Raw genomic sequence first — 23,616 nt, 5'->3', positions numbered from 1 at the left:
AGATATTAGAATGCATACAGCTATATAAGCACCCCGTTTTAGAAATGTTTTTCTCTGTAGCCTAAACTGACCATATATGTGAGTATTACATTTTATGCCAAGGAGGGGTGTTATATAGAAGCTTATTTTCTTATAGTTGTTCCTTGAAGAATCAACAAAAACGTGATGATTAGTGCACTTGCTTCAGGAACATAGGCAAAGCTTCAGAAAGTTCAGAAAGTTTTTAGACTAATTATTCCTACATTGCACACTTAAAAGCTCATACTGACGCAAAAAGTCAATTTTTTTTTTTAAAAAAAGAGGAAGCATAATGTGCAGAACTGGATTTCTATCAAAATAGAATAACAAAAAATATATCAAAAAGGAAGGACATCTTTTCTTCAGCTAGTGAATGTGGCAGTGCTCAAGAGCTGTCAATTCTGCTGCTTTCACTCTGCAGTGGATGAGAGCCAGTACTCCCATTCTGCCCCACACATCTCAACAGGGAACGCGCTATATTCTAACAGTACCCCCTGAAGTTCAACCTCCTGGTATGTATGGAGGATAAAGATCCTGCCAACAACGGCTTTGATTTTCGAATGCTTTCTCCGGTCTAGTAACTGCCACCCGCAGTCAGGCCACATGGATTCCCCTACGGTCCTAGAGGAGAATTTCAAAAGCAACAGCGTGTTGCTTTCTCCTTTCAAGCTAATAGCAAAATTCCCATTGACTTCAGCAGGAGTACAGTTCACTCTGAACACTTCAAATGGAAATTGAAACATGCAAACTACTGATATGATGAAACAACGTTTCTGAGCCATTTTTTTTTCAATTTAGCTGTTAGACAGTTCAGTCACCTACTGTTTCGTGGATATGGGTTCTTGTGGTTTTCAACTTCTGGGGTGTTTTTCAGGGTTATATAGCGGAGATGAAAAAAAATCAGGAGACGTTTAAAGCTTTTCCTGTTAATCTCTTATCTATGGTGTGAAGAGCAAGCTGCTGCTTTTGGTTTTACTTTTTAGCTTCTTTAGTGAGTTCAGTAGTATGAGTTAGAGCATCTATCTGTTGTTAAGATAAATGCCCCTGTTCCTAAGGAATCATTTTTCAGATGTTTTACACTTACCTCATTCGATAATGCAGCCGGTGAGAAGTTTTTTCATCTATCTTAAAGACCTGGTTTGGTGCGTACCAGAGTCTTTTGTTCTCATCAAACAGTGCAAAGAGATTATGGCACAGAGGAGATATAGCTGTCAGAGGAAAGAAAGCAAGCACGTGAATTCACAAGGCCACAATACATATGCACAACCTAAAAACATAAATACATAAATTAACTATCTGATCTTGCAAAATATACCATAAAGAAAAACTGACACAAGGATTAGCTTAAAACAATTATTAGAAAGATATGACCAAAGGGGAAATGCAAACTGTGTACTGGTCGACTCCACTGATTGTATTATGTATTAAACAGCCTGACATTTCTATTAGCTATTTCTACCATGGAATTTATTTGGAAGTTGATGTTGCCAAAGGTCTGAACTTAAGAGGAAAAGCCTTTAAAAAATTCACTTTTTCCAAATTACAGAAATGGGTGTTTTAACAGAACCACTCAGCAATACCACAACTTTGTTCTCAGTTTTACTTTATTAATAAATTTTGCTCCCATAGCTGAAAGAGAAGGTTTTAGGAAAATGATCAAAATCCCCTTCTCGTTAGCAGACAGGCACAAAGCATAACGTATCATTTTTCCATTCTCAGCTAATTCAACAGAGGGTTTTCCAACAAAGAACAGACTTTAACTTGTAGGTCTAAGCTGACCTGCTTTAACCTTTGCCTTTACATCATCCCAGAGAAAAACAAGCTACGGTATGTTTACAGGGCTGTGTTTGTTTGAATTCCTTGCTTCAGCTTCCTGTTCAATAGGAAGCAGTACCTTTTTGCAAAAGCCCCGTCCAGGCAAGAAGCTCTGTCCCAGAGAGCACTAAAGCATGTGCTTAAGTGCCGTTCTGAATCAGGGCCAACTGCCGAGCACATTGTTTTGGTCCTACAGAACTCAGTGAAACCAATTCTGCTTCGAATTTGCAAGAGAGAGTGCAAAAGAGAAGAAGAGAAACCAAGGAAATAAAACCTGAACAACCTAATCGCAAAGTTCACAGAAGATGGGGCTGGACACCCACTACTTCCAGCAGGCCAACCAGCAGCACGGAGATGCCGTCGGTGGTTTAACTACGCAAGCAGTGATTTACAGCAGAGACCAGCATCACGGGCTTGCTGAAATGGGTAAGGCTTTTGTCCTTCACACGCACTTGTTGTGGACTTAGCAAAGACCAAGAGAAGGCAGAAAGAAGGTCCCTTAAGGAAAACTCACCTAAAGTCATTTCTTTAAAAGTTGTAAACTTTCTAATAGAAGTTACTGGCAGCAGTTGCACAGCATGTGGGCTCACACCTCTACAAAGAGCAGCAGCTCATAGCTCTTACATGCTGACACAAACAGGTTTTAAGTATTCCCCATTCTCATTAAAACTATTCAAAAACAGTATGAGTGCTTATTTGATGAGATTTGTCCTTCAGATTCCTATCATTCCTGTCTTTAGAATGAAAGAGAAGTAATTAGGTAAATGAACTGGAGGGTGCTCAGTCCCACAAGAACCAAGATGGTGTGGGAATAGAAAATATTGTAAAACTGCAGAAAGCTTACGCCCAGAAACAGACAGTTAGATGTTTATACAGCTGGATTTACTACTCCCGTATCAGCTGAACAGTATTTAGTATTCCAGGAACCTTGGGAAACAGAAAATTCTGGGGGATAAAAGAACCTCAGAAGTTCAGAAGTGTAAATGCAGAAGTACACTACACCTAAGATTCATGAGGCTTAAACATAGATTAAACAGACCGATTCCAGTAGAATTCTACATATATTCAAATATTTTGCTGAGTCAAGGAACGCAACGGCAAAGCAAGAAGTTTTCATTATACATTTCTGTATTACCACAGTTGTGCACAGTTACGGTAATCTTAGCCGGTGAGTTATTAACACTACAGACACTGTAATTCTGCAAAGGAGTGTTGGGCAACAAAAGAGAAAATTAAAACTGGGAAAGCAGCAAATGGTTGTATTTTCTCCGATTAGCCCTCTCTAAAATAATATGGAACAGATCTTGACAGGCTTACCAACTAGTATAAGGTAAAAACAGCTTTGTGTAACATATTGTACACTGTGTCTCCTCTTCTCCTATAAGAGGCCTAATCAATCCCACTAAAAGAAATCAGTACTTGTATCTGCCAGAAACCAGGGCAAGAGATCACCATTTTACACAAATCTCAGGAAAGTCTCTTCCATTTCTTCCACTCTAAACAGTTTGAGAACTGCCCAAGCAGACCCTTGGAAAAGGCTTCCACCCTAGACTTTATATCATGCATACTTTTTCTATACGTATTGACTGATGTGGAGAGAAGGACATACCACTTTTAATGCTGTCACGCCTTGTCACTGAAAACTTGTACAAAATCCATATACTCACAACACCTCCGGGCGGCTTCAATGCACAACTCTTCCGAGGTAAACTCGCCACTGGTATACCGAATGGGATCTTCATCTTGCAGGTAGAAAAGTATTTCTAAACCCTGATGCTGAGCTTCCAGGTTTACTTCGCTCTTCTTTGTGCTCCTCATTTTCGCACAGAAAGCCATGGCTTTGCAATCTTCTTTTACATTTAGATACTGAAAGTGGAGGAAAAGTATTTAAAGAAAACATGATGAAGGAGAGTTTGATTGATTTGGTTCCATGTTTTTAATTGCCGGTTCAGTAGCAAACATTCCAAAACACAAATTTCCATATTGAAAAGAAAAAGACAAAAATAAAAATGTGACTGGAAATAGACTATTTAGGTCATAGAATAAATAAAATGCAATTCATAGATAAAATTAGAGATTGCTTGAAGGTACAAAATTGAAGGCTCAGTTTGGCTCATCCTTATTTCTTGTGAAAATATTTGTCAGTACACAAATGTGTTGCCTAGAAAGGTCACTGAACACTGTGATGAGCTAGGCACAGCATTTCTCGATCTTTTCATATTGGTAACCTGATTATTCAAAGCCAACATTTTTCATAAATGAGGGGAAAAGTGAAGAAAGAAATGTCAATGGTTATTCTGTTTCTGGTAACTGTTTCAAATAATTCCCCTCAGCTGAAGTTCTGGTTGTTCCACAACTATTCTGAAAGGTTTCTCTTACTGTAAAGCAGGAATAACTTTCACATCCTTAAGTATCTAACTGAAAAACAATACTTGAGGCTGGCTAATATAAACAGTACAATTTACGTTTCCTTAAAAAAAAAAAAAAAAGAGTCAGCTTCTATTTTTACAATCTATCTTAACAGCCAAATACATCTGATAGCTTTCTCCCATCCCACCCTTTGGTTTTTCAAACTCCTTATACTTCGTGTGTCACGGTGAAAAAGTGGGCTTAATGAAGTATCTTTCAGACTGCCAAGAAGGCATACACGGGAGCTCTGACTCGAAAGGAAAGGCGCGTAGCATTTTATACTTGGTACTTAAATAGAAAGGGCAGAAAGGAGTTAAGTGACCACAGACTTCATTTACTCTGGGGTCTGTGTTCCACATTTTACTAAACTTCAGTTCAGTTAATAACAAAAGCCCAAACCACCAATTCTGTATTTACAAACATAATCCTCCCACCGAAAAACAAACAAAACCAAACCTCAGAACCCAACACACCTGCATTTATGTGACTGTCTGATCCTCTACGTGACTGAAACAGATTATCTTCACGCTCTCCAAAAGCAACTTGTACCTGGCTGGAAAAAAAGAAAAAGTCAGGAATTCCTTTGTACAGTACCAGAGGCACCAAATATACGGTCAGGATGATAAAAAGCCACGTGCAGTCTGACAGATTCTTCCCATTAATGTAACCCAGATCCAGATCTAGTCAACCAAGTACAGACAGAGCAAGCATCCAGGAGTGCAGCCCACACACTCTTCCTAAATCTACTAATTCCTTTTGCCTCTTTGGGTGCACTGGTTGAGAGGCAAACAAAAAGCAGGTGGAAAGCCTTGACTGTTTTATCGCTTTTTCATATTTTCAGAGCATCAACAATCTGTCTGGTCATGCCCACGGCAACCCTGGGAGTATTTTTCCCTTTGCTTCACCTCCTTCATGGCTTTTGAAGTCACTTCATTCTTCGTAACTTTTAACTCAATATTAGCAGTTGTAATTATTCCCTAGACCCTCCTTCCAGATTATCAGGTTCTGTTCTTTGCCCTTTTACTCTCCTTTGCTCTGCTGGAGATGCAGAGCCTTGGCTGGGTGGCAGAGGATAAGGGAACTGCCCACAGGAGTGAGTATCACTGCAAGGCTCACATTTCTCTTGGAGGAACCTTGTTCACAAGGAACACAGCAGTAACTTCCATGCCTTCAGGCAGCAGGGACACCTTCCAAGAGCCTATGTTTTTTTTAAGCCTTTCCCATGACCACAAATAACCTCAGTATTCTGGGGCTGCTTTGCAAAACTAACCCCACCCAAAGGTACAGCTTATCTGTACCACCTCAAGCAAACTAGGAAAACATCAATACCTCTTTCTTTTAAATGGTAGGTGTGACACTGCCTCTATTTAATGTAGTGTCTGATGCTGGGGCTGTAAAACCAAAGAGGTGCTACAGGGATGCTTAAGAAGCACAGGGAAAAGAGTGGGCATCAGTAAGGAGTCTCCCTAGTCCCAGTCCTGATGACAGAGCGCGGAGCATCGGCGAAGGAGCTGGCACGTGCGGATGTTCCTCTTCAAAGAGCACAGGCAGCATCCATCAGCCACTGCTCCATGCCGTCAAGGGGAAACCTGACCAGCTGCACGCCAGGAACCACTAACTGGATGCAGCAGTAAAACAGAAGCGCCAAAATGTGACTACACCAAACATGGCGGCACTGCTGGTGTGGTAAGCGTTGCCCCTCACCCATCTGAGGCTGAAAGACTCCTCCATTTGTATCCTCCATCTCTCCTTTCTCTCTTCTCCCCTCTCTCTGCCAACATGTACTTGAACTAAATGTGCATTGGGTTCGCTGCAACAGCATCAGGCCTTAATCCCACACAGCAGACTTTAAAGATATTGCTTTATAAGCCTTAGGCTTAGTTTGGGGAAAGCCTGGCACGGAACCACAAGCTTCCCTTGTGCTTGGAAAGTGCCCAGCAAGCATCACACAATCATAACAAAAATAATGTTTAACAGCACAGCACATATTTACAATTAAATTGCATGTTCCTTTCATCTGTGTCACGTTAATGTTAAATTTGAGTTTCTAGACACATTCCCTCAGCAATAATATGGGGAAGAAGTAATTGAGAGCACGATTACTGGAACATGCAGACAAGCCAGTAATTATGTCTGCACAGCACCAGAAAATGTAAATGCAAAAGGTTAAGGATGGAGCTGTTATCTAACTGAAAACACTCCCTTTTCAACGACGTATCTTGCAACTGAAACTCAATATATTTTAATGTCTGCGTGGGCATAACATTGAAGAGATTGCCTAGAGGTTTTAAAATGTGAAGGGAAATGTAAAACCATTGCCCTTGCAGGTTCATAAATCAAAACTGTTTCTCTTCAACATAGCATTCCTTGGTTTTGCTTAATAGCTGGTGCTTGTTTCTAATCGGGGCAGCAATTCCCAGAACACAGAAGTACCACGCTGCTGCTTCCACTGCAGCACACTTTTGGGGATAAGAGGAGAGCCCAGCGTCCAGCTCCCACCTTGCTGCTCACTACCAAGCCTTCCCGAGGGTGCTGCGTTCGCTGTCAGGAAAGCACCTTGTCAGAAGGGCATGGTGATGGTCTGAGCCCCCACTGACCTCTCCCCGGCCCCAGAGTAACATCACTGAATGCCCCGGTCCCGAAATGGCTGGGCTCCTGGCCCGGCCTGCCCGAGGCCACCACGTTCACCTCAGCGCCTCCAGCCAGAAGCCCGCCTCACGCGGCCCTGTCACAGCTTCATCACAGAAGAACCCTGAGGGGAATTTTAATCCTTTGCCACTTGACAGTTTCAGAGCCTCGGCGGAGCACTGATTTTTGTTTATCTTCTGCAGATTATCTCCTTCCCTCCTGAGTGTTTCGCTGATGAGTCTGTGGGCACCACTGCAGCCCTCCCCTCGCCGAGTTCATTTTGCTTGGCTCGCGCCACGCTCGGCGGGCCTCATCCTGCCCGGCGAGCCCGTCGCCCAGCGCCCACGCCATCCTCCACCGGCGTCACCCGGGTTGGCGGGGACACGATGACAGACGTGCCCGACTCTGCTGGAAGCCGTGCGACCGCACGGCCCTCACTTTTCCCAGAGCACGTTTCTCTTCACCGCTCTCTGTTCCTAATGCGACAACAGTGTTCTGCGACGCGCTTCGAGAAGATATGTAGGGCAAGATAGGAAGGCTCTTCCCAGACACCGTCTGCTAACACCACACCTTGAAAGCTGATGCATTAAAGTCTTTTGAGCTCTCCCCAAAGCAAAAGGTTTCTTTCATCACCTAAATCCTGCCCTACCTACACACACATACTTGCCACCTCCTTGGAAGCCCGTATTGGAATCACCGAGTAGCTCAGCTAGCTGGCAGGGAGAGCCAATTCCCAGCCCGGGGCACCCACCAGCAGAGGGGGACAATGACTCATCCTTCTCACAAAGGGTTTCAACCACAAAATTCGTGATTTTTGGTGCACGGGCACATAAACAATACCACAGCGTCACAAGTGTCAGAAGCAACATCTAATTTCTTTGGACTAGGTCAACCTACAGACCTAAGACCTGCAGAAAGCTTTCTGTCCTCATACACAGATGAGAACCCTGTAAAAATTTGGTTATCAGAAAGATGCAAAGTTAAAACCTACAGAGAGGGAATTCTAGAAGGCAGGTTGCTCAAAATCAGTTTGCTTCTGGTCTGGCTACTGAACTATTAATGAAAATTTGGAAGAAAAGTATCTGGTGAAAACCTCCAATTCCTGCCTAAGATGCTGCAGCCAAGATCTCATCAGTAAAGGCAGAGCAGTTCAAGCCCAACACTCCTGCCATTTCTAAGGAAAAAAAGACAAACATACAACATTGTTGAATAACCCCTCCCAACCCCTGTATGCCTCAAAAGTCAAAGAAAGAGAAGGAAGGGGAATAAACTAAATATTTTGGAATCTATTTGCCAATCTGTCCCTGACCAGAAGGCAGCCGTCAATATGCCGGCGGGGATGGAGGAGCAAGAAAAGCCGACGGGGCTGCGACACCTCCTGCCAAGCTGGCACATTCTGCACCCGCCGAGAGCCCACGCTCTACAAAAATACCCAGAAACGCGAGAAGCGTTTCCCTAGAATAAGGAAACAGGATTAAATTGTCAGCTGGGGGATATTTCAAGGTATCAGACACCACAGAAATTGGCTCCGAGCTCCACCAGGCATTTGTAAATCTCATCTCACGTGAGCTCACACGAGGCTCTGGATGCCCCCTAGCTCTGGTTTCCTACGTGAGCAATTTAGTTGTACATGTAAGACATTTTCTCAGGCAAAGGCAACAAATGAAACCTCCACGAGCTTTGAGAAGAAGCCCACACAGCTCATGTCTACACTCAAGCGGAGGCAAACCTGTGCGCTGAGACTTGCTTGGACCTGAAAATTAAGTTTTGCTTCCTGCACGTTTTGGGGAGCTGACACGAAAGCGAGACACGGACGGACGGTGCTGCCCAGCTGCAGGAAGGCGACGGCCCCGCTGCACCTCCCCGGCCATCGCTGCCAGGCACTCGAACCACCACAGCCAAAGAACTGGAAGCAAAACGCAAAGCTGGAAGGCCTGTTTCGGGGGCAAAAGTCCCTAAAACACAAGGAGAGGAAAATCCCGGAGAATATCTGACCAAACTAGAACTTGGTTTTATGCACCAGTTTCAAGCTCTTCCTCTTTTTCTTCTCTCGCAGCCCGCTTAGTTTCTTGTTTCACGAAAAGGACACAGCCAGGGGATGTTTACGATTGCTTACGCTCACAAAGTAACATGTAGACTTTCCTAAAATGTTCTTTTTGAAAATTCAAACCCCGTACTACAGCGCACAATGAGGTTGCCTTCTAAACTGCATCTGTGTCCTTCCAGTGCATGCCCATTATTACTTCATCCTCGCGACGGATGCGCTCGCCGCCCCCTTTTTTCCCACAGGACCCTTTCGCTGAACGCACCGTTCGGGGTTGGCTTTGTTCTCAAGAGCGATGCCACCCCACGTTGTTTACCTCTGCCCTACAACAGCGTTATTAATTCCCCTTGGGTTTTTCTACAGTATTCATTCTGCGATGTGACTGATCTATGCTGAAAAACTTTGTTTTAAACATCGGGCTGAGAACACAGAACGGAAATTTTCAGCAAAATTAGTTAACGTTAAAGAGTAGTGAAGTTCTTAAGAACTGAAAAACGGAGTGCACATGATGGGTAGGGCAGCCAGCCTTCACTGTACGCACGCTTACATGAACAGATGTGATATATTTCCATTTTTAGCAATCTAACTCTGAAAAGCAGAGGATGCAGGCTCCTATAGCGTTCACGTACTGACTACTTCAGACCAGACTGAGCGCTTTATGAACCCACTCAGTTCGCTGTCACACTATGAGAACTAAGCGCGCTCATTTCCTGTGCTTTTCCAACTCGATTTCAAAAACTTCTGCGAATTTCATGACATGTCACCTATGTGGGAAGAACATTTTCAGCTCACTCGAAAAGCTGTGTGTTAATTTACCACATCTGGTCTGTAACTGCAGTTGTAGACGTGTGAGCACGCACACAAAGTCCCGTTTTCCTCTCTTTCCAGCCCAATGTTCCTTTGGACACTAACTGGGCTTCCCCTGGCTGGGCTGGTGTGGAAGGAGTAGCCACCAGCGATTCTTTGAGCTTGCTTCTAAACTATAAACTTGTACCAAATCCTTTCTCATCCACAGTTTCTGGTATAATAACAACTTCAAGTGATACAATCTGTTATTATATGCTTCAACAGTCAATATTAAGCAGCTTTCAGCTAAAGCAGAACCTTGGAGGTAAATATATCTGCGTATCAAGCTTCAACCCACCTTGGAAACCTACCACACGTACCGCACAATGACACGATTTCTGTGTTACCACCTCACAGCCGATACTCCCAAACTCATATCACACACAAACCAGATAAAAGTTCTTTTGTTGCCTTTTTTTTTTTTTTTCCCATAAGCCGACCAGCTAAAAAAAAAGCTTTATTACTAAGACCGATGCTACTGGGATTGCAGGGGGATTCCAGGCTTGAAGAGAGAGGATGGACAATCTGATTTTTTTTATTCCTGCCTGGGACACGACACTAACGATCCCTTTCCTTCCTCTGAGTCCCCCTCCAGGCTGCTCATCTATGTCCCCTGTGCTGCGCCAGCACGCGGCGGCTCGCCCCGCGCAGTGGCGACGGAAGCCCGCTGGCCGAGAGCCACCCCATCTTCCCAGCAGGGAAGCAGGTCTTCAGGAAACTCGGCCTCTTCCTGGTGGCACGGCGCTGATTTCAGGGCTTTCCTGAGGGTCAGGTCAGATGTGTGGAAAAGCTTGCGGGACAATCAGCCGGCGTGGAAAAGAGCTCCACAAGCCCACGTTTTCTTGGAAGAGGCAGCGGCACGGGCGTGGGAAGCTCGTTGCTTCAGGGCTCAGCTGGCAAGTGATGCCCGGCAGGTGCCCGCTGCAACGGGCACGGCCAGACTACGCACGTGCCCTCAGTGCCCGTCAACAGCTAAAACTCCGCTGCAAGACTCTGCCACGCAGAAGGACCGGAAGAAAAAAAACAACACGTGTGACAACTGAAACACTGCAGGGACTGACACCGGCACGCAGCTCACTGCCGCGGGCTCTCAGGCAAGAGCAGCCACCCGGCCGGGACGGTGCTCCCAAACACACAAGGGGAGCCGGTGTCCTGCAGTGTGCCGGGACTTCAACACCTCCCTTCTTCCTCCCTGTAACACCCTGGCGCCCCGAGCTCCCCGACCACTTGGGACTGCTGTAGGAGCCACCAGCAGTTTCCCCAGCAGGAAAAGCCTCCAGGAGGGAGGTGAAGAAGCACTTTGGCCTTCCAGATGCAGACCTGTGACTCGCAACAGCTCCTCTCTTTAACTGGACTGGATCAAGACAGGTCATCGCTTAGTCCTGCTTCACAAGCTTTCCAGCCTCTCCGATGCCACCACGCTGATACATGCAACGAAGAGCCCTGACGCCTGGGGACTCGCCATGCATCTGCACACTCTCTGCAGGAGTTCCACGTGCCACGATCCATCCGGATCCACCCTGCTCAGGGATCCCAGCTGCCCGGCAGGGTGCAGGTGCAGGGGAGATGAGCCCCAGGTCCGTTACAGCTGCCACGTTTCTCCTGGGTACCTATTTAGACTTAGGACATACCCGGGGGCATCTCTGTAGCCCACTTTCACAAAACTACATCACCTTTAGCATAATACAGCAACGACATGTCCCTTCAGATATAACGGCCATCTCCACGGTCCACTGGTGCTCCCCAACGGGGGAATCCTACGTTGTATTTATTTTTGAAGAAAAGGAGAGCTTAGATTTACGATGATGGCACTTGGACTTCTAAACCTGCCTTCGATCTTTCCTAAGAAACGAACCAAAACAAGCAAACAGCTGACACCCAGCAAAGGCAAGAGTGCTTAACCAGCACAAGAACGCTATCAGCACGCCTCTTCTGCAGGCGAGCAGAGGAGGAGAAATTCAGCGACGTGCCCACTTACCAGGAAACCGGCGCCGGCGCTGGTAACCAGCCCGGCTCTCCCCCGTCCCACTCGGCGGCCTCTAGCACAAGAGGCAGAATTAGCAGCAGTAGTTCCCCCAAATACCAACGGTACGAGTAGGCAGACTTCACACGCGCTACAGCTTTCTAGTTCGAGCGTATGTAAAACACGCGAAGGGGCCGGGACTTCTCGGTGACCACAGAGCTCCTGCAGAGCTACCCCTCGCCGCGGCTCGCCGGCTGCTCACAGGCCACTCTCGCGAAGCTCCCGGCGCGGTAACCGCACACGGTCACTTCTCTCGTGCTCAGCCCTGTAGCCACTTCCTTGAGAGCAACTACAGATGTTCTTAACCTTTCTCGCTTTCAAATCACAAAATGGAGACTTTTGTCCCAGTTCTCCCCACCCCCTGCTTCCTGCTCCCCGGCGCCTGGCTGCACGTGGTGGCACCCTGGGGGGCACCACCGAGCCCCGGCCCCACGCCTCCCCTCCGTATGCCGGGGGCACCAGGCCTCAGAGAAGGACTGGGTGAAGGAAGAGGTGTCGCCGAAGCACAAGTTCCTCAGCCCGGAGGAGGAACTCACCCAGCACCATCCAGAAGCACTTCTGGCACCCAGCACCTCCTGAGCAGCAGGAACCACCCGAGGCGAAGAGCAACCTCGGGCCGATCGCAGCAGCCCTGTGAGGGGGAGCCGAAATGCTAGCACCTCTTTGCACTTTCACCATCGCTTGTAAAGGCTTGAACAGTTTTAGCTATTTGGTCAACATCTCCTGTGCACATGGCAAGACGCTCGAACCCCCCAGACTGCTTTATTCACGAAGATTTCTGGTAGTCACGGGCTTCCTGTGGCGGCTTTGCACTTTGGTAAGTGTTTTTTGATGGTTTGCTTTTTTTTTCTTTTTTTTTTTTTAATGTGGTGAGAAGATAATTTTAAAGCTCACTCTTAAGGGCTCACCATTTAAAACAAGTTATAAACAAAAGCAAACAAAACTTCGCCAGTTATCTTTGCCTTTTTGTGCAGAGCAAAACCACCAACAAAGACGTCTACTAACCAGTAAACATGCTTTCTATAATAAACCTACAAAACCATACCATTTCAGAGCCAACTTTGGGTTTGCTATCAAGACTAAGAGCATTTTGGTCTCAGAAGCCTCTTAACCCTCTCTGAATTCTCCTGGTCTTCCCTATAACGCCGGTAGCCCCAACACTACAGCTCTGCATGCACTTCTGGCTGGACCACGTAGCCCCACGGTACCAGAACAATTTCAGGGTTAAAGACGGTCTCTCAACCAAAGCCCTTCCCGTCAGGTGCCACATAAAGAGCTCCAACGCGATGCAGTAAGGAGCTGGGAGTTGAAGCACACACATCTCCGTGAAGCGGCAGGTGCTCTGGTAGCGGAGGGGGCGCCAAGTGCAGCTGCACGTCGCGGTGCAAAGACACCTGTACAACTCTCCGCATGCAGTCAAGCAGAACAGGAATGGAATAATGAGAAAAAAATATCAGTAGGATTCGAGATCTGAGCACAGACTGCCTCTGGTCTTACCGACAGGGCTGCAGATTAAGTTAAATTGGCAAAAAACGTTTAGGCACGTTCCCTGCCTGCAGCCACCAAACAAAGACCACCGCTCTTCTCCTGCTGTCCTCACCCAGCTCCTCCAGCAGTCGCACCCGCTTCTGTCCATTACCTCTGACAGGTGAATGCATGGCTACGCTGCCAGCAAGAGAACCAAGGAAAGGAAGAAGGAAAAACGCACCTTATCGGTGACAAAGGATGCTCCGGTGGCACCCCGTGCCCTTCAGGCAGGGCCTGCCTCCTGCCAAGGCTCCACCTGGCACAGCAAAACCCAGCAACGCGAAGCAACGGAGCGTAGCTTCTGTCTCCCTGTCCCCCTCCATTCCCCCAGCACACACGTAAGGTAGGAATATGGCAGTACTACCTGCCAGCACTGCCACATTCCTTCACCGAGAAGGACCAGCCAGCCTTTCTCCAACGCGTGAAGCCTTACAACCATCAGGAAAAAAAAGATGCTTCTGCATCTAGAAAGTTGGAGGCACTGGTCCAAAAGCGGCACTACCTCTCCCTCTGCCCGATATAAACTGCATTTTAATTTCTGCTACATCACGCAAAGCACCACCTGCGTTTGGAAACAGATTTGCCCCATGCGCGGCTCTCTTCTCCGTGACCGTAAGCAGAGCCCCTCCAGCCCACCCCATGCCCCACACACTGCGCAGGTCCCCGGGCGCCCTCTGGAAATAAGATGCAGGTTACCACTCTCACCAGTACTAAAGCAGTCAAAAAAGGGAGGGTAAATGTTTTAATGGTAGTGGATGTTGCAAAGGGGAACCAGTATTTAAAAGCCAAAAGCATTCAGGTTAATTCACACTGCAATAAACAGGCAAAAAAAAAAAAAAACTTATTTATCCATGTATGCGCACGAGAGACGTGCTGAAAAGAAAGTGAACGCCAAGGAGCTTTCCAGCCCAAAAAGTTCCCATGGAAAGCCACTGGACTACGCTGATTCAAACCATTTTAATGATCAAAACTATTTGGGCTGTGTAAAGAAAACTTGTTCCAAGTTCAGAAAAGCGGACGAGGACTAGCTCAGCACTCCATGTGAAAGCACAGCCTGCCCACGGACGAGGCCTCCGGCATCTGAGGACAGGGAGCCGCACGGTGGCAGAGGATCCGCTCAACCCGCAGGAGCGCAACGTGGCCCAAACGCCGCGCCCGCTGTTAGAGCTCTGCTCAAGGGGGAAGGCTGGACGGAGAGCTGGGGGGGCACGTGAGCGAGAAGGCTTCAGAAAAGGAGCAGCTCACGAGTCCTCGTGTCATTTTCCTGCATTTTGCGATTGGCGTGTGCTGTAACGAAGTAACTGGATATATTTGGCTCAGTTTGGGCGGTTTTCTCTACAAAGTGGTACGGTTTTTGGTGGTTTTCTGGCTCAAGTTACACAGGGCTTTCTACCCGCTCCTGGCAGCACGATGGAGATCAGCCCTGGGAAAGGAGAGTCAGACTCACATCCCGACACTGCTACTTGAAGCTAACTTTATTCCTATTTTACTGTGACTGCCTCTGGCGTGCACCGTGCATACGCTGGCCTGCTCATGCCCACACACATTTCTCCAAAGACGTGTACGACCGAGGAGGAGAAGCACTGGCTGCTGTTGGGACATGGTTTTTTATGAGTGGGAAACGCAGGTCTTTATTGCCCAGCTGTTGCGATAACCACGCGGAGCAATTACTTTTTATGACTGACTGATCACCAGAGCACACCTGCAGAACAGCCAGCTGTAAACACGTTTATTCCCATTAGTCAGAAGAAGGAACCCCACTAGTTAATGGGGTTGTCAGACACAAAATAAGAGACAACGACACTGAAGCTCCTCTTCAAGTCCATTCACTGCTTGTTTTCTGCTCCCCTCACCACTTCGCCACGGCTGGAGCTTCTGGGGGAGGACAGGGGAGCAGCTCATCCCTGCCAGGACTGCTCCATCCTTACCACCAAGGGCCTCTCCTCCTGCGGTTCATACATCCCAAAGGCCAGCCAGGGTGGTTGCATGCGTGTGAGAAACAGAAAAGGACAGAAAACGGTGCGTAAACTGACTTTTAGAAAAAAGGAATAACAGTGACAGATCTTGAAACCGGTTTATTTTCAGACTGCCTGGGGCAGGAACTCCTCTTTTCTCTTTAAAAAGCCGAGCGCTGCTCTACCTCTTCTCCCACTAATGAGCAGCACACGTCAGAGCTGAAAAAACGAGTCCGCGCTGACCCTTGCTCGCTTTGGTCTCAGGTAAGTGGTTTGTTAAGAAAAAAGTGCTGTGTTCAAAACACGTTCCCCAGCTGGAGCTGGGAGGGTGCCTGGCAAGCCTCGCACATTGTCCTTTTCTCCTGCACCTGACCCAATGCAGGCGTCTGCCTTCGAGCTGGATGCCACGTGCTCCTCGTACCGCCGGTCTGGGCAATCAAGTCCAAGATACTTCCTACCTTGCCCTAAAACAGAAAACTAGAGTAGGTCAAACAAGGCTTCCAAGTCTTTCCTTAGACTACAAGGGACCTCAGACATCCGCAGCCACGCTCATCTCTTTAGCCTGAAGGTTCAAAAGCTGGATGAGCAGACTCTCCCCCAGGTTATGCTTCAGTTTACTTGCAATTATTTCTAGATTCCCAGGCTTTAATGAATATATTGCCTACCTTACCATAAAGAGGAGCCCATAAGCCCTAAATATCACCTGTAAGGGCAATAAGCAGCTGCAAATCTCACCCTAAGTCATTTTTCTCTGATCCAAGCCATGACAAAGAGCTGAATCTGGAAAAAAACATCGCTTTTCACAGCTGCAGGCTTGTTTCCTCCTAAAAGTCAAATACAAGTAAATCAGCAGAAGCCAATTAAAATAAAGGAAACCAACCAGTGAAGCTATTTAGAAACGAGGTTTGCACAGACACCTCGAGCTCTGCCAAGCGGCAAGGTTACCAAAAAGCAGAGCCCAAACCGCGGTGGCTCTCCAGCAATAGGATTTGATGCTCCTTCTCAGCTCTTTCGGCCTTCCGCGCACAGCCCTGCAGCCAACACTTGCTGCTTTAGGCAGGCACAACTGTTCACCTGGAGAGGCATCCCCCGCGGCTTTCGGGGTGCAAATGGTGCCAGCCACATCTCAGGTGGCCCCTGGATACTAGGACAGCACAGGTCCTGTTGTTTTATACCCCTACAGGCCTTGAGAAATTGGTGTAGCAGCGACGCTGGCTGCCAACCTCTGCAATTAGTCTTATCTAAGAGCTGTTTTTTTTCTGCCTGAAGTGGAGCAATACGCTGCTACCCGTCTAGGATTGTTCTGATCTCCCGAGACAACAAAGGTAACCGACAATTCAGCGTTTAAGCGCCGCCGACTTAGCCACAAGCAGCTTGTTCTGCAGGAACAGGGGCTGAGAAGGAACCCGTAAATCAGGTCCACCCGTCTGCTATCCCCAGCGTGGCACAGACACCAGCATCCAGCCCGCCTGCACACGCCTGGATTCGCTGAGTAAAGCAGGACGGGGTCTCAAAACACCGTGCCAGTAACGGTGGAATTTTTCAACCAAAGTTTTAACTGATTTCGTCGAGTTCTCTGCTTTCTACTGAACAGCCACCCCCAGTCTAACTGTGAATGCGACAGCTTGACATGGTGTGCTTGTCACAACCAAGAGAACTGCTGCTGCGCGTATTTTGTCAGCGATGACTTATATCCTAGTATCGCCCTATCCGACAATCCAAATATTTGCATTCAATTCATTCAATCTCTTGGACAAATCCCTAGGCTATTTTTAACTAACCAGATAAACGGAGTAAGTTCTACCTATTGACCTCAGAGTTGTGTCAACAGCGGCTCAAAGGTGGTAAGACACAGCAGTGGCTCTAGCGTGCATCGCCGAGCAGCAGAACTTTGTTTTTCTTCTCGAGTCCTGTTTGCGTTACAGGTTTTGGAGCTTACGCTGCAGATTTCAGAAGCGTCCTCTGGCTGATGGTTTGGTCACAGAATGACTGAAGCTCGCCTTTATGTCTATCTGTACCCAGGCAGCCTCTAGCCCTTGACACAGAGGTGGGGCAATGGATGGGACCTCACCACACACGACAATTTCTGAACAATTTCAGTCTGACAGTCTGAACGCTTTTCTGCCTAGAAAGTCTTGTACCTCTTCCGGTTCACCCGTCCGACTGAACTTTTCTCCAAAATCCTGATAGGGTTGAATCATCTCGCGTCTGTTTACAGTTCGTTGATTTCTCTTTTTAGAAAGCATTGCCTTGTCCTGTTCGCGCAGCTACTGCACGGCAACTTGGTGGTCTTCCCTTTAACAGCGAAACATCCTCCTCTGAGCGTCGCACGATGTACGGAAATCGTGGAAAAGGTCCCAGTCGCACATACTCTGCATTTCAGAGCATCGAGTGAAACTCTTTGAAGTCTAGCTATTATAAAGAAGTCTGCCCAAAGAAAATAAATAAATAAAGTTACACGATGGTTGATGTAACATCTTCAGGAGTCTGCTGGCACTCCCGGGAGTGCCTTTACATTACACAAGTTTACAGGAGCTCGCTGTTCCTCCATTTCCAGTTTTGGCTAAGAGCAATTCAATACAAGTTTATGGCCAATCCTCACCACGTACTTCCCAGTCCGGGTACAGTTTTACGGCAGCTCTTCAGAAGCACACAGGAGCAGACGTTGCTTGGCTGCAGCCCTCCTGCCCTCGCTTCTGAGGCCTCTCTCCCAACAGCTCCAGGCTCAGGACCATTTCACTGCTGCCCCGACTCAGCACCAACAAGCCATCAGGTCTTGCTTCGCCTCCCGCTGCTGCTGAGTCCCACGATACCAGCTGCACACACAACAGGTCAGCCTTTCCTTCCAAGAGGCTGATGACCACGAGTTATCTCACCTTTAACAGCCGAAGCATGCCCAGTTTATCCCAACTCAGCCACAGTGCCTCTGGTCCGAAGAATCATGACCCCAACCAGCTTCAGAACCAACACGGAGCTCGAGGAACCGGGCTGCGCACCGGACGCTTGTTTGCACAGCACGAGAAGAAAGCGACTGCCAGGCCCTGCGTGCGCCCCACGGCTGCGGTCCCTCCTGCAGCACCTTGCCAGGAGGTGGGGACGGCAGGGGAGAGGCAGCTGCAGGCCAGCGTAACAGCGAATCCACAAGCCACACTCTTGCACCTTCTTTGGCCCGAGCCCAAATCCTCACTCAGCAGCAGTAAACAGGAAGCCACCGCTGAACTCCACGACACACGCACGCACCCCAAGCGACCTCCTCTACTTCTTCCTCCTGCAAATACAGCTGTCAACACCTGTAAAGAGAATACCTGTGTCTGTCAAGGCGTGGGCCAGGGCCGCACCTTACCTTACTGGTCTTAAGAACTGCAGGGCTGAACGCGCTGCTGTCCTGAGAAAGGCAGCACTCGAAGCATTACGGAAATTGCAAGCAGGGTTATACAACAGAAAAACTGTGAGTTGAATATTCGTGGCGGATAAAACCCCAAAATACTTCTTAAATGTATTAGATCACATCCCTTACGAAACACCTGGTGGGGCACAGAAGCATCCCTAGGTGCTACCGTGCTACTTTCACCACCCCGCCTCGCTGCTCCCACTGCAGGGTCCGGCCCTGAGACCGATTTATCCACGGGGCGCCCGATGCGGCGCAGTGAGCACTGGACAGCGGTACTTCCGAAAGCACGAGGCAGAAAAAGAACAAAAATCACGCCAAGACCTAAAACTCTCAGAAGAGGCAAGACCAAAGACATCACTCCAAATCAATAAAATAAGTCACTGCCATAAAAAGCAGCTTAAAGACCTAGCAGCTTTTAACTACCTTTCCTGTAAAGAGCTCCGTACAGTAAATGTGAGCAAGCAAATATTAAAAATAGCCACGCAGGGACTGTCTCGTTCAATCACTTTTAGCACTGACTCAAACGTGGCTGACTCACCCCAAGTAGCTCCCTCCGTACCTACTTTCCCAGGGCTGCCTGAAACTTCTCTTATTTTACGCCCCGGCCACTGTCACCGCCGACCTCGGGGCCCCTGACACGGCCGGGTCATGCGTGTCCCCACGAGCAACACCCACCGCTAGCATTTCATCAGAATTTTGTAAATATGCTTTCAGCCTTTAATGATCACTTCTAAGTAAATGACTCACGGGATCACACTACCATGGACTGAAAGCCAACGTGAAGAAGGACCAGAAGTTCAGAAGTTTTCACGGCTAAATCACTCTTGACAAATTCTGCTATTACCGCCAAGCACCTCGCTCTACAAAACCTCTTCCTAGCCCCTTCCCTTCCAGCCACAGCCGTGCTGCTACCTAACAGACCACGGGTCTAGGAGCTGGCACGTCGTGAATGCAGCCTGCCATCCTTTGTTCAAACCACACCAAAAAAAAACGACAGAAAAAAAACCTTCTAAAGCAAGCCTTAGTCTTATTTACTGTAGTTTACAGGAACTAGCAGTCACATATAGGGAATTTCCATATTGCTAAGTTCGTAACTTCTATGCTTCAGCTGCACATTTACGATCAAAACAGCAGCAGGGAATGGAACAGCTATCACAGAGCCTTCGCAGCAGCTGTACAATTTAATCAAGGCTAATCAAGCTATTCACATCAATTGCAATCCGCTTAATACCGCGCAGACGCTACAGGTGGCAAGATGGGATCTGGACACCTTATATACATAAGTACTCCTCCAGAACTGTGTGTGGTGTATATGATTTTTAGTCAAAGTCTTTGCCAGCCTTGCTATAGCATCCACTGATGCAAATAACTTTATTTTTATATCCATGCCTTAGAAGAGATCATAAAGAAAATGACCAAGGGAAGAAGCATGAGAGGTCGATGGCAGCAAAGCAACGCGCAGTCGGTTCATCAGAACACAACCTTCAGAAGTTACATCAAGTTTTTATTCCACCTTCACTTCTCACTGGCAAAACAACAAGTGTGAGTTTCTGCTGAGGCTGAGCAATCTGGGGGGGGGGAACAACATCAAGGGAAAAGAAAAGGCACGAGGAGAAGCACCACCTAGAGCAAATACTTGCTATTTCAGTGCGGCTCCAGGCTGTGGGGTGCTGTATTTGCACTGCTGTGCTGGCTGCCATCGGCGTGAATCATCCGTAGTAGCTTTTCTACTACGTTACACTGCGTCAATCTTTCAAGTTATCACTTTCTGTTCTTCCCTGCCAGGACAAGCCTAACACGGCCTAAACACCCCCCAGTTTGGGGGTGCCCCAGCATCACTCGGAAGAAAGCGAAGGTAGATAAACATTACATCCAGGCTGACCCATTTGTTCACCACCAGACAGTGTTTGTGTGCTTCCAAACCTACCAAAAACTAGCAGCGATAAAGTCTGAGCTCAAACTGTCAAGTCAGAAAAACAGGAACTGTGCTCTAGGACTGGGGTTTCGTGTTTCCCCTTTTCAACTTGATAACAGAACTGACAACACGCTTTGCATGGAGGCCATGAGACGCGACGTCTTCTGTATTTATGGTGGAGGGAACGAGCCTAAAATCAATTCTCTGCTGTAAAGACACGGGTATAATTTTAAATATAGAGAGAGCGTAGCTCCGTGCTATGTTTACTCCTTTTCGGAGCTGTACGAATGACAAAACAAGAGCAAAGGCAGCTCAGAAGGAAGGGGAACCAGAGAGGTCTCCCCGTGACCGCCCCAGCAGTAAGTTAGGAAAGGCAGGGTGGGGGAAAGAAGAGCAGAGAAAGTTTGAGGAAATTTAAAACGCCGCTCCCCTGGTTTTATACGCTGTACGTTTTACAATTACAAAGCCTGAATTTCAACACTAAGGACTATTAAGAAAAGGAACTGCTGAAAAACAGCCGGGCATTCCCTGCTCCGCTCCAGCTCCGCAGGCTGACAACCTGCAAGCACCACGGTGCTGCTAACTGGGAGAAAAATGTTTAACTGTAGCGAGAGATACCTCCTACAAAAGAATACCTGGAGAAAAAAGCTTAGGGGAGCAAATCCATCCCTTAACGTGCATGCACTTGTGTAGAGACTTATGAAAAAAGAAGCCGGGAGGCGCATGGGCCGCGTGCCACCCCCCCAGCACAGCCTGAGCACGCTAAGATGGCTCCCCGAGCCTCGGCTCTGCGCTCTTAACCATAAAAGTACTTCCTTCTTCTGTCCTTAGAAGTAACTTACAACTTCACTCCTAAGTTAGCACGCAGGAATTTTAACAGCAAAGCTTCTGCCGCGTTTTATTCTTCTGTCGTACACACGTCCCCGTATTTACGCACACGCCATATATAAGGTATACAGACTGAAACTGTCCAGACCCTACAAAGACCTGCCGCGCCACGTGAGTGAGGCGTCGCTCATCATTTAGAGAAGCCCTGGGGAATTTTAGGCAGATGAGAAGCTTCACGCCAAACCCCTGCCCTAAATCACTGCCGGGGGGCTGCTGTCCCCTGCAAACCAACACACGAACGTCCAGAGAACCACAACGCCCGGCTAATTGCAGGATTTAGTTAGGAGGCAGCCGGTCAAGAAGAGCATTGATTTGTAACCTCATCAACTGTTTTAAACCCCGGCAGGTTTGCTTTGGAAGGGAATAAATATTTCATTAAACATTAGGCAAATATTAGCTGCGTTAAGCAGCCGTCTGTATCGAGGAGACTTCAGACAGAGCAAACGCACAGAGCAGGTAAAGCTGACCTCACTCTTCTTTTTTAAAGAAAAGCCAAACCTGGCTGCAATTCCTGCAGTAACTTGGATGCATCGCTCCTCCAGCATCATAGACCCGACCTTTCCTCGGGAATAGAAAATTTTATTCCCCTAACTTCTAAGGGGAAATAAATCCCAAACCCGCAGCACGCTGTAGGTTCACAGATACGTAACAAGGGCAGAACTTGCTCGTGCCCTGTCGGTGCACCACGACGACTGTCACAGCACCACGTAACAGCCACCGCAGCAATGTCACCTCCTGCTGAACGCCGCCCTGGAGGCTCCCAGCACCAGGTTGAGCGTCCTGGGCACCGCACAAATTGCGTCCAAACCCAGCCAACAGAGTATCTGCATCCTCACAGGACTCCAAAGCAGCAAGAGCTGGGGAGGAGGGGATTTCAGCGCTTCCCACAATTTCTCCTTTCCTCTCCAAAACGCATCTTACGACAACACGTTGGAGGGAGTTCTGGGAGCCTGTTTTTAGAGATATACCTGCCAGTTTCTGCTCTGGCAGAAGCGTCACCCGCGTGGAAGGAGGATGCTCACGCAGAGCCCGTTCCACCCTTGGTGCTGCTCCGCTCCTTTCCAACCAAAAGCTTGAGCAGAACAGGGTTCTCAACAATGCCCTCAGAAGAGGGCACAGATCTGATTTTATGTTTTTTAATGCATGACACCCACAGTTATCAGATCCTCACACTGAATCCTTTTTCCATTCTGCAACCAAACCACCGGAGAGCTGACTGTCAGCATCCATCAGCTCCCAACGAGCCTTTCTGTCTTTCCCCATGTGCTCAGCGTACGATTGATCTCTCAGCATTAATCTCTCCTGAAAACCTGAAAGTCTAGCGGAAAAAGACAGGCAGAAAATATTCTCATGAACAGGTTCACCTGAATGTACGGAAAAGACCGAAAGCCCTTTCCACAGAGCCATCACGAGCAGACCCAGCTCCTAACACCTGCGAGGGGACAGAAATCTGCCTGCTACTGTTTTGTCGCCAACCACAGCAAGGAAGGCCAAAGTACGCTCAGATTCAAGGAGTCAGAAAAAAATGTTCTATATACTTCATTTCTTTGATGATAACAGAAGACCTGATTTGTTAAGTGTTAAACCCATCATAAATACCAGACCACTTTTTTTTTTTTACCCCGCCCCGCAAGAAGTTTTGACAGCTAAGGGACTGTGACCAGCAATTGCTGGGATCAGGGCAAAGGCCTTCGTTCAGGCTGCTCCAAGCCTCCTTTTCTGCTGGCTGATAGCACCCACTCAACCTGCTCTCCAGAGCAGCAAGGCCTCTGAAAGCCACCCTGCCATTTCAGCTAAGAATGACGGAAGCTTAATTGACGGTCGCAGAAGCCAAAAAATGTACCCCGTTATTAGCACATTCTATACGGGATGTTCCTGGAGCGGAGCTCTTGGTGCTTTACACAGGAATGCCACGCTACCAAGGTGCCCTCAACCAGGGTTTGACTCTGAACTAAGTCCCGAAAAGTGATCTCTTAACATTAGCTTCTTCTTCAGCCTTGGGTTGGCGCTCAGCAAATCCCATTTGCAGGCTCTCCACTGAGAAAAAGGATTTTAGTTTAGAGCGTAAAGCAGTTCTTGAGGCAGCAAAAAAAAAAAGAAAAAAAGCAACAAACTTTTATTAAAATCTTTGTCCTAAATAGAAGAAACCCCTTCTAC

At 47.7% G+C, this 23,616-nt stretch overlaps 1 protein-coding gene across 2 annotated transcripts in view; it reads right to left on the bottom strand.

Annotated features, from left to right (window-relative positions):
* Window positions 1-23,616, bottom strand: part of JAK1 (Janus kinase 1) — a 58,704-nt gene that overhangs the window by 25,854 nt on the left and 9,234 nt on the right. The window contains exons 2-4 of one of the 2 annotated variants that reach the window (XM_080603370.1): window positions 4,716-4,795; window positions 3,501-3,699; window positions 1,103-1,226 (exon numbers count right to left, since the gene is read on the bottom strand). In XM_080603370.1, the coding sequence (XP_080459496.1) occupies window positions 1,103-1,226; window positions 3,501-3,699; window positions 4,716-4,721 (329 nt within the window). In that variant the 5' untranslated portion in view covers window positions 4,722-4,795. The remainder of the gene's footprint in view (window positions 1-1,102; window positions 1,227-3,500; window positions 3,700-4,715; window positions 4,796-23,616) is intronic. The other variant, XM_080603371.1, reaches the window with a different exon arrangement.

This window comes from Anser brachyrhynchus (genome assembly GCF_964034855.1).
Source record: "Anser brachyrhynchus genome assembly, chromosome: 8".
NCBI lineage: Eukaryota > Metazoa > Chordata > Aves > Anseriformes > Anatidae > Anser > Anser brachyrhynchus.
The sequence above is the reverse complement of the archived record's forward strand: the minus strand, read 5'-3'. Positions and strand labels throughout refer to the sequence as shown.